Source organism: Sparus aurata, chromosome 3, assembly GCF_900880675.1.
Source record: "Sparus aurata chromosome 3, fSpaAur1.1, whole genome shotgun sequence".
Taxonomy (NCBI): Eukaryota; Metazoa; Chordata; class Actinopteri; order Spariformes; family Sparidae; genus Sparus; species Sparus aurata.
In genome coordinates, this window is record NC_044189.1 from 8,012,897 (window position 1) to 8,024,383 (window position 11,487).

Sequence of the window (11,487 nt, forward strand, 5' to 3'; positions counted from 1 at the left end):
TGAGTGTCATTATCAAATGTAAATTCGAGTGAAGTTAAACTGAATTTAGAACAAAATATTGCTTTAGCATGCTCAGGTTAAGAGCTGTAATAATCAATCAAGTGAAATTGTGCAATTATTTGATTCTTCTCATTTTATAAGTAAAAAATACATCAGTATTATCAGGAAAATGTAGTTTCAAAAACACCCCTTGTGTTAAAAAATGTCCCTTTACTGCTCCAGTTTAAATTTGTCCCTGTCTGTGTTTGTTTTATGTGCTGTTTGTATGTAATTTGCATACTTTTACTGGCATAAAGCCCCCACAAACGGGGAAATGTGTTTGCCACAGCAGCTAAAGGACAGAATATTACAAAAAAAAACAATAACAATAGCAAAGAATAAACAGTATAATTGAAAAGGTAAGAAAAAGAATAGACTTGTACTTGTATGTTTCGACCACAAATGGAGACAAATTTCATAAATATTTAAATTGTGTGGTTCTGACACTTCCACAGCAGTAACCAGGTGCGCCAGCAGGCGGCAGCAGCGTCGTCCAGTCTCACATGTAATAAACATGAGAGAGAGACGTCGAAGAAGAGAGGACGAAGAAGAGGGCGGACATGTTGATTTAAAGGAAGAAACACAATAGAGGCGATTTATTCCAAGTAAAATTCAGATATTAACGCGACTTGAGAAGAAAGTAGTTGATCAACCTCACACCGAGCATCCCTTGTAAAATAACAGAGAAACTAAGGTAGGTTTACGGTGACCTGGAAGCTGCCAATTTCCGTTAAAAACATCCGAGTTGCTGTGAGCTGGCTAGCACAAAGCTAACGTTAGCGAGTGGAGTTATTTGTGCTAAATTAGCCTTGAGGCTACCGAGCTTGCTAATTGTGCCGTGTAGCGTTGACGAGAAAATTACAAAGAACATAACGATGTATAATAAGACATGCGATGTTATTGTCGCGTAGCGCTTCCCCAACATCGTCTTGTTTTGTAATTTAAAGCGCATTAAAAGTCTGAAATGCGAGTGTTGGACGGCTTAGCGGTTAGTTAGCTATGAGCTGCTTAGCTTAACTCAGTAGCTTGACGTTGCTAATGTTGTTCCCCTTGAGACGCAGCACGAAGGAAACGTCGCTAAGTCACTGATTTACAAAGCAGGTTGAGTAAAACCTACCAAAGCTACATTGGTGTTTTAACTATTTCAACGTTAACGTTAACCATATTAAAGAAAATATTTGGAAAACCGGGAAAAAATAGTAAGTTAAGTGTCGTTATTATATATATTAAGTCGAGTGTTTGTATCCAGCTCAAGTACATTGAGAGTTGGCATAATTTGAGCGTCAGTTTTTATTTTTTGAGACCAACTGTAATTGTGACATTTGTTTCAGACAGATCCAAAGTCTTTCCTGTAGGTCAGTCTTTTGAATCTTGGCAGTTTTGGCTTCACTAATCTGTCTCGGAAGACTGCCACCTGGCAAGTTCACCTGTGCAACCCTAAACTAAACGATTTAGCGAATTAGCTAAAGCCTCTCACAGTTATGAGGTCCACCAGGGTGTCGGTAAACAAACGGACATTATCACTTTTCAGCAACTCTGTATTAAAGTCCATGTTAAGTGTTTGTGAATGGTTTCCTCAGATCTTTGACTTAAAGGTGCGCTATGTAGTTTTCGAGTAGAAATTTCAATCAGAAGAGAGAGATAAGTTAAAAAAAAGACACTGTTTGATGCTTGAAGTTGGCAGAGTCCGCCAAATTGTAAACAAAGAAAAACCTAATGAAATTGTGTTGTCCTTTTTAAGGTCAGTTTGTTTATTCAATCACTAAAATGAAGAAAGATTGTTTTATTTATTTTCTTTTTGGCAGGAAAGTTCGTTGATGAAGATCTTTCTCGGCTAATTAAGATTTCCTCCCCAAAACTACAAAGTGCACCTTTTAAAGGTGGAGATGATTTTAATGCTGTATATACTGCTGGGTAACTTGTGGACTTAATGTCTTATCTTGGTCTACAATAACACATACATTATAATATGCTTATACAGTGTAGTATTTATGTTAATATGGAAAGTAGCTGCATTTTTTATTTTTTATTTTTTTCCTGTAGGTGAAAAGTTTGAGTTGTTGGCTGACTTTGAGGAGGCAGCGAGTTGATCACAGACACACTTTACACACCGACCTGAAGACCTGTGGTGTCAGGGGAGAGAGGGTCGAACACCTGGAGGAGAAAGAAAAACGCACACTGAGGACTCATCAGGGGTGGAAAGCTTTTTGGCTTTGGACTAGACCCCTTGATTGATTTGTGATTTCAGGATTCAGTTTTTCTCAGACACGGAGTGACACAAATCCACACAGTGGAAATAAACGGCAAGCATTATAGACTATATGATTTTGGGGAAAAACTTGTACAAAGTTGGACATCCTTTTTTTTTCCAAGGACAAGGATATTGAGCAACTCTTATGGACTCAAACAGAAACAGGAAACCTTGATGAAACAGAAATTAAAGCGTTGAACTAAGATTATATTCAAAAAGCTGTTCCCCAAGTTCAGATTGCCTTAGTTGTTCTATTTCAGGACTTGAACCGCTTTGATACTTGTTCACATATAATTTTTCTATATTGTGAGCAAGTAGATTCATGCATATGAATGCAAATTTCTCTTCATTTTGAAGAGCTCTTGTGTAAAAACGTGTTTTTTTTTGTTGTTGTTCTTGTACGTCAGTCACTCTGTTGTTGAAGGGGACCGAACTGCACGTACATGTGTATATGTAAATACTACGAATTGACTTCTGTTGTGAAAGCTTTGGACTTTAAAAGAATAGAGAATATTGTTTGTTAATGCTTTATTAAACTTTTTTACTTTTGAAGAGAATTTTTAAAAAGAAAAACCTAAGAGGCAAAAATCTAATACTTTGAAGAAAAAAAAACAACAGCAAGCAAAACAGAAAAAATGGCAACCGCCAGAACAGAAAACGTTGGCCCAGTCGTCATGGGACTGAACAAGCAGAACGGGCAGCTCAGAGGACAGACCAAACCAGCTTCGGTCCAGCCAGCATCCACAACCCAAGGAAAGGCTTTGGGTGCACCCCAGATAGCAGGCGGTGCCGCTCAGGATGGAGGAGGCATCAAGTTTGGAGATGACTGGAAAAAGAGCTTAAAGCTCCCTCCCAAAGACACCAGGGTCAAAACCTCAGTGAGTCCAACTTGATAACAGTTTCTCGGATCTTTCTTTGGCTTCCAACTAGTTTTCTACTGTCATCCTAACCTTTCTGTGTCCACTGCAGGATGTGACATCAACCAAGGGGAATGAATTTGAAGATTATTGCCTCAAAAGAGAACTCCTGATGGGCATCTTTGAGATGGGCTGGGAGAAACCGTCTCCTATCCAGGTATAGTTCATTTCAGTCAAATTTACCTAATGAAAAACTAAATGGATTTCTCGTGTCTCAACAGCAGTTATGGAGATTATACAGTTGTTGAGAATAGTTTTTTAGTATCTCTCCTTTCTCCTCATGTCCATTTTGTCTTTGAATTGGATAGGTTATCACACAGACTGAGAATGAGAATTGTTGGGAGCATTATGAGTAACTTCAGTATGATACTACAGTTTAGTCAAAGAATGAGATCATGGATAATTTAATTTCCCTGCAGGAGGAAAGCATTCCCATCGCCCTGTCTGGACGGGATATTCTGGCTCGGGCCAAGAACGGAACAGGGAAGAGTGGAGCCTATCTCATCCCACTGCTGGAGAGAATAGACCTGAAAAAGGACCACATACAGGGTGAGACACCACCTGCAGATTATACAGTTATCGTCCTCCAACCTTTACCATCAACTTCACTTTAGTCCCTCGTCTGTCAGGCTCATTTTTCTTCTTGTCTCCTCGTCCTTTACTTCATTTTCTTGTCTTGGTAGTTCCTCTGTGAAAAGGCTCAGCCTCCAGCATTGTTGTAACATGTATATTTTTTATGCTGTAGCGCTCGTCATGGTGCCCACCCGTGAGCTGGCCCTGCAGGTGAGCCAGATCTCGATCCAGATCAGCAAACACCTGGGAGGAGTCAAAATCATGGCCACCACAGGCGGCACCAACCTGCGAGATGACATCATGCGCCTGGACGAGACCGGTAAGAACTCAGTGAATCTTACTGACGTACTTCACTGCCCACTATTTAACACAGTGCCATGTGCTGACCAATATCAGACATTTGTAAGTCTAATCTACATGTTGGCCTGTGAAGGTCAGTTCAGGGTACAAATCATAATGAATAGACAAAAACAATGGGCATTAACTGTTTCCTGTTCTCCACATCAGTGCATGTTGTCATCGCTACGCCTGGGAGGATCCTTGACTTGATAAAGAAGGGAGTCGCAAAAGTGGATAGAGTCCAAATGATGGTGATGGATGAGGTAAAAATACTAAGCAATGCGCTTGTTATCAGCCGTATGGATCGTTTCCATGTTCACCATAATCACCATAATGGTCTCCGTGTCTCTCAGGCGGATAAGCTGCTGTCTCAGGATTTTGTGGTGCTCATCGAGGATATCATCAGCTTCCTGGCCAAGAACAGGCAGATCCTGCTCTACTCTGCAACCTTCCCCATCAGTGTGCAGAAGTTCATGGTCAGTAGTCGGTTAATTGCTTCACTGCCCAGCCAACCCCGATGGCTCGGGGCCACTTGGCACCGCTCGGCTCACACTGCAGACCAAGCTGTTCTCACACTGCGCCTGGATCTGTGTTAGTCTGTTGTGCACTCTACAGGGCTGACTTCATCGAAAGTCTGTAAACATCTTCGTCCTTTGGATCATGCAGACGAAATATGTTAATAATTGTGATATCAATGTAAGAAAAGCTAACATCCAGCAACACGAATGTCAATAGTTAATTAGGAGACGTCCTACTTGCTTGTACATTTTCTGAAAATTCAGCGGTCAACTTGCTGTTTTTTTAAATTCACACCGACCTTGTTAAACTGTTAATTCTGTGTCCTTCCTCCAGGCCAAGCACCTTCAGAAACCCTATGAGATTAACCTGATGGAGGAACTGACTCTGAAGGGCATTACTCAGTACTACGCCTACGTCACAGAGAGGCAAAAAGTCCACTGCCTCAACACGCTGTTCTCCAGGGTAAATGACTAACTCTATGTTCACTGTCCATAATATTTAAATTTCCAGCCGTATGTTCACAAAGACGCTTCTGGTCATAGTAAATGTTGGCAAGTGGCAAAACAATACAACAGCCTATCTGTAGTTGTTAAAAAAGTACGTTTTTATTCTTCTGTCCTGCCTTTGTTCCTCTTTTAACAGCGAATTGGCCAACTTAGAATTTTGATCACAATCAGACCAAAGGGATGAGTGTGATGTATTGGTCTGTAACACATTCTTTGTGTTTTTTCCTCTTTCCGTCACAGCTTCAGATCAACCAGTCCATTATCTTCTGTAACTCCACTCAGAGGGTGGAGCTCTTGGCCAAGAAGATCACTCAGCTGGGCTACTCCTGCTTCTACATCCATGCCAAGATGATGCAGGTGAGGATGAGGCTCATTCTGACAAAATGTCGTCTTGGATGTCGATCAAATTAGAAATGTATTCTTAGACAGGACAGAAATTGCCATATATAATCTAAAAAATTATAATTGGTATTTGTAGCCTTCTTAAATTCGGCTTCGGCTACATAAAGTCGTAAAACGTTGCTATTCATTTAACGGTTAAAGTGAAAAAATACAGGTAAACAACAACTATTGAATGTTGATAAAATACAGTTGTATAAAACATGTTTTAAGTTCAATAGGTAGTGTTTTTGATATTAACATCTAAATATAAATGTTAATGAACACTCAACCTGTAAATACTGCAAGCAGAATGAACAAAACTTGTTCAATGCTGAGAATCTTTTGGATGCCTTTGTTCTTTTGTGACATTTTGTCTGATTTTGTTTTCAGGAATATAGAAACCGTGTGTTCCACGACTTCAGAAATGGACTGTGCAGGAACCTGGTCTGCACTGGTGAGTTTCTGTTGTCTACATCTATTAGTATTCATTATCAAAACACTATTGTATATTTCAAAACTAGCGTTCCAGTCTTATCTAGAATGGCACAGATCTTATCTGAGATTATCTAATTTTATGTTTTCTTCCGATAGATCTCTTCACCAGAGGTATTGACATCCAGGCTGTCAATGTCGTCATCAACTTCGACTTCCCCAAGAATGCTGAGACTTACCTCCATCGTATTGGGAGATCAGGTACATTGTTCACTCTTAATAAATGTGCACCGATGCATTATATTGAAGCTTCACTGTCTCGTTGTACAAACACAAGTAATCAGTAGCTTTAATGCAATACAAGTTGTTCAAATGATGCATCAAACAGTGTGTTTAGGTATCTAGCTCTTCCTGTACGATGACATGAGCTCAGTCACAGTGGATTTGTTTATTAAACACATTCTCTGACTCTCAGGGAGGTTTGGTCACCTGGGCTTGGCCATCAACCTGATCACATCAGAGGACCGATTCAACCTGAAGGCCATCGAAGACCAGCTGGTGACCGACATCAAGCCCATTCCAGGCAGCATCGACAAGAGCCTCTACGTGGCTGAGTTCCACTCGTCCGGTGGCGACTGTGATGTGGAGGAGGTGGAGGAGAAGTCAGGACACCAACAGGACAGCGCCTAAAGCAGGTTAGATGCTTGTATTTGTAGACTTCTGTTGCATTAAAACTCTCAGACTTGTCTGATTCTAATCAGTTTTATTTCCCCTCCAGAACGGTCAGATACACCGGGCTTTTGCACAGACATCAGCGCTTGCACACAGGCTTCAGGCAACTCTTCAGTTTTATGTTTCTCACTTGTTTTCAGAGCCTTTCAAATGGATGTAAAGGCTGTTTTTATTTTTAGCATTTCCTCAAAGAGAGCTGCCTCATTCTTTTATTTTAATTAACTGAGAAAGTTAAACTGAATTGTTTTGCACCAAACTCAGAGTGGACCATGCATCCAGTGTATTTATCCGAAAAATGTGTCGTTGTTAGACGACAGCGCAGATGATGGTTATCAAGGCTGTTTTGAACCCGTCGTCCTTGGAGACTGTTTTCATTTCCAGCAGCAGTGTTGGCCTCTTTTTAATGTTACAATGGTGCACTTAGACCAGCCATCGTTCTGTCCACTTAACACTGTTGTTGTCACTTAAGTGCCTTACTTACTCCCATGTGCACTCATCCATTCATAGCCTGCTGTCTTCTGTCATGCAGCAGAGTACAAGCACAAATAATATGAATTTAATAGATACCCGAGTTTATTTAAACATCCATTATGCAAGGGAAAAAGACAACACACACACACACACACACACACACTCCTGCTGAGGCGGGGTGTGTTGCTACACGGCTCAAAACCATCCTGAATGTGAACGTTTATTTTTAATGTGAACGTTGCAATAAAAAAGGGCAGCTTTATTTAAATACTGCGTGACTGTTTTTCCCTTTCACTATGAATAAAACATGAGCGCATTAAATACGAGAAGACGGCTAAAGACACAAGCCCCCATACTGATTCATGGACGTTAGCTTGCAGCCACACAAAACGGCGTGGGAACTGAACAACGGCTTCGTGCTGTTACATTATGGCTGCCGCTGTCTGGAGGTTTCTTTTACATAAAGAATCACATTGAGCTGGTGAATACTGTAAACCCATCGGCCACTGCAGCTGCGACATGAACGACTGGTTTCCACTAATGCATCGAGACTGGTTCAGAACAGGTTTGATAGCCACATTTGTCATTTTAAACCGGTAATTGAGTATTGAGCGGTCCAAGGAGTTGATTGTTTTTGAGGATTTTGGTGCAAAACAACAGTTTAAATTTCTTGTCACTTTCTTTCCCCCTACTGCTTCAGATTCAGTTTTATTTTGAAAGTGCATTTTTTGCAAATCCTAAAGTGAAACGTTCGTTTTAAGCCCCATCACAACAAAATTGGTTGGTGAATGTATATGTTGCCAATGTGTACTCTCTACAGCCCAGTGGTTGGATGCCAAGCTCTTACATTTGACAGTTGTCATTTGGTGTTGCTGCTGTTGCATAAGAAACTCCTTTTCAGGCTTTGCTTTGATTAAATGGTTTCATGGACCAGGAGGATGAAACCTGCTCAGTCTCTAAAGGACCACATTGACCGTGAATTGAACTACAGTTTAACAGGAAAAAAAAGTCAGTTTTCTTTGTGCAGCAGCAGAAGAGGGTCTGAGGGGTGGGCTCTGTGTATGAAAGCAAAATTGTAGCATCTTTGAACAGGCAGCTGTGACTTCTTTGTTTTTGTCCTCCCCTTACAGAGCAGCAGTAATGCTAAAAAAAAAGACATAAAAAAGAAAGTATTTTTGCTTTTTAAGATTTATTTTTGATGTTGCTTAAAGCAGTTTGGAGGGGGAGAGACTGTGAGGCTTAAGCACTGGGTATCTTGCGGAGGTTTATTTTGGGTGGGTTTGCAGAAGCCAAGTGTTTTATCAGATGCTCTCTGGGCATCTTTTCTTCTCTCTGGTACTTAAAGCAAAGACAGAAGCTTTGATTTAAAGTCATTTTCCCCACAAAAATACCTGGTTTTCTTCATGGTTTGAGTTCCAGAGAGAGAGAGTTCTACAGGAGCGAGTTTCTGGGAAGTTTTGAAGTACTGTGATCTTCTACTTTGTGTGAGAGGCGATCGGAGTGCTATGATTTGTTCTCAGCAACTCGATCCATTTTTCCACTAGGGCAATCTTTAATACGAGGTGTTATGAATCATTTTGAGGAAACAAAATTGTAAATGATTCATTGTTTACTCCAGTCGTTTACAATTCTACACAAAAAAATGAAAATACTTTGCTTCATGGGTGGAGGACGAGGAGGTTTTTTGTTTTTTTTTTACTTTGTTTTTGTTTTTTGTTTTTTTCTTGAAATAGACTTTCAGGATTTACATTGAAGCAAAACCAAAAAAGGAGAATGTCGTATGCGTGAGTGTGTGAGAAAAAGATTGTGTGTTTGTGTGAGAGTGAAAAATGCCGGCGACTGTTTGAACAAGGTGTGTGTCTTGAGTGCTAGAGAGAGAGACACACACGTGTATGTTTGAAGCTGTGACAGGCTGTTGAGAATCATTACGTTTACATGCAGCTTCAACCGAACTGTTTGACTCTGCTCTTCTTTGAGAAAATCAGAAGTCACAAGTTACCAGAACCAACATGGTTACTGACGTGGATGACAAAATAAGTGTCATGTTAACAGTCTGGAGCTGCATGTAAGCGTGCGTCTTTTGTTTTCTGTGTTTTCGTGTGCAGACTCGTCCTGTGTTTCTCTTGGCGGTGTACGATGTCTTTACTATCGGTATGGATGGTTACAGTTGTCAGGGATGGGATTTTTCGTCTCTGTTCTCCTTTTCCATCTCCCGCTTCAATTTTTGTGGACATAAATCTGATTTCTAATGACAAAGTTCCACTTTCCTGTTCTTTTTTTTATGTTTCATGTCCCTGATCTCATCCCTGACAGTCATTCCATGATCTCCTTTGTGATTACACATACAGTTATAGCTGAACCTATCAAGAGTTGGTGAGGGTAGGTGTGGAATTTTCCATATTTTTGTTTTCTTTTTTCAGACTTTTTGCCTGGAATTGAATCCCAAAATGCCCCCACAAAGACAAATGACCCTTTACTTTTATTACAACTTGGACATTTTTGTAGCTCCAGCCGTATGTTTATATCGTTCGTGATAGGATTTTACTCAGTAATTGCTGAGATCCCCAACGAGGCAGCGTCGCTGAAAATAGGCGCGTTGTAGCGTTGGAGAGCTCAACCATGAGTTTTATGATACACTGTAGAACTGATGGCTGGAGCTGCAAAATAAAGTTGTAGTAATAATAAACAGTTTTTCTTCAGTCAAACAAGGTGTAACTTCCTGGACAAAAATTTTTGATTGTTGAATGATTGTATCTTTGTTCAGGAAGCTACTTTTTGTTGATTTTGTTGTTTTTTTTTTTTGTTGTTGCTTGGAATCTGTTCCCTTTATTGCAGTTGATAATTCTTGTGGTACTTTTCCAGCCATATGGCAGATATGATAATTTACACATCAAAGTAAATGCTGAGCTCCCAGAACAGGGAAACACTGCTAAAAATAGTTTCATTATGACAACACTTTGATAGGCACAGCTTTATCATGCACTGTGGAACGACATCCAGAGCTGCACAACTTTCCTTTAAGATGCATTTGATGTAAACTTGACATTTTTGTTGGAGTTAACTTGTGTATTAGTGGTCACAAAGGAGATCAAAATGAATGTTGAGTGAATCGATTTATTTTGTCATCTGGTGTTGTTAAGACGTCTACGTCTGTGTGTGCACTCTGACCTGTGGAGTCAGGAGTGCTGACGGGGAGGGATATTTGTCAAAAACCAGTTTTTGAAAAGGGTTTAAAAAAAAGGGTAAAAAAAGGAAAAAATAAAAAAAAAAGAAGAAATTGGAGAGGGTGAGGATTTGGTTTCAAAATCGCAAGAAAAAGGTCAACACCTTGATTTAAAACTAGTATTAATGGCTGAACTGCCCCTAATACTTCTACTGTGCATAGCGAAATTGAATTGGACCTCTTAATTTGCTGCACTAATGTAGACTCACCCACGCTTTAGGTGATTTCAGCCAAACGTAATGGTGAACTCAGCAGAATTGTTGTAGGAAGCTGAGGGAAAAGTTACAGCAGTATATCCCTGCAACATGGATAGAAAACAGTGGTGTTATGACCCTAAATTGGCTCTCAAATTTACTGTTTTTCAGTTTAAATGTCACTGGGGACAAGGTTGCTCCAGTATTTTCTCTACAACGTGGATAGGAAGGAGTGGTAATACAGTGATTGCAAATTGGCTCGCAAAAATGTTGGTTCAATTGATCCCACATGCTTAAAAACGTTCTCTTCTGTAGTCAGTTTCTATTTGAGTTCAATCTTCTCACTACTTATTGGTACCTTTTGTGGCCCCGTTTCTCCCAGATCAATTTTCATTCCCACATTAATTTTGGACTTGAATTGTGATAAAACCAGACTCCATGTTTATTTTCCCTCACTGTCCTATCCCATTGGGGTAAAACTCGGTGAATGATTGGATAGTAATGCAAAAAATGTCATCTTCTCATTGGTTACCTTTGTTGCTTTTGTTTTTCTTTCCTTATGAAACACACAGAAAAAGGCACAAAGTATTTCAACAACTCGTGTTCATCACTCTGTCCTCTACTGTTGTAATGTGGAAATACATGCAGGGGATATAAAATTCAATAAATTGAACTTAAATTTACGCTGACTTGTGTTCTTTTTTTCTTCTTACTCTTCTTGGGTTCTTTTAGGACTTTTGTATGCTCTGTTTTAGAACAAAAATACTGGACATACACATCACCGGGGGTAATGCAATACAACCAGTGTTAACAATAGTAATAACTTTGTGTTTACGGTTACTTTTGAAATGTTCCAAAGAAGAGAGTAAAGCATACAAAGATAATCATCAATTTGTCAAACAAAGAGCTG

The 11,487-nt window shown here is 39.9% G+C and overlaps 1 protein-coding gene across 1 annotated transcript; it reads left to right on the forward strand.

Moving 5' to 3' along the window:
• The first annotated feature begins 515 nt into the window (after positions 1 to 515).
• Positions 516 to 11,260, forward strand: LOC115578451 (probable ATP-dependent RNA helicase ddx6). Its single transcript, XM_030411409.1, has 13 exons — positions 516 to 733; positions 2,083 to 3,168; positions 3,260 to 3,364; positions 3,627 to 3,756; positions 3,953 to 4,099; positions 4,288 to 4,382; positions 4,473 to 4,595; positions 4,972 to 5,100; positions 5,385 to 5,501; positions 5,916 to 5,979; positions 6,117 to 6,218; positions 6,433 to 6,652; positions 6,736 to 11,260. The coding sequence occupies exons 2-12, from the start codon at positions 2,926 to 2,928 to the stop codon at positions 6,645 to 6,647; spliced, it is 1,470 nt and encodes a 489-aa protein (XP_030267269.1). The 5' UTR covers positions 516 to 733; positions 2,083 to 2,925; the 3' UTR covers positions 6,648 to 6,652; positions 6,736 to 11,260.
• Positions 11,261 to 11,487: the final 227 nt, after the last annotated feature.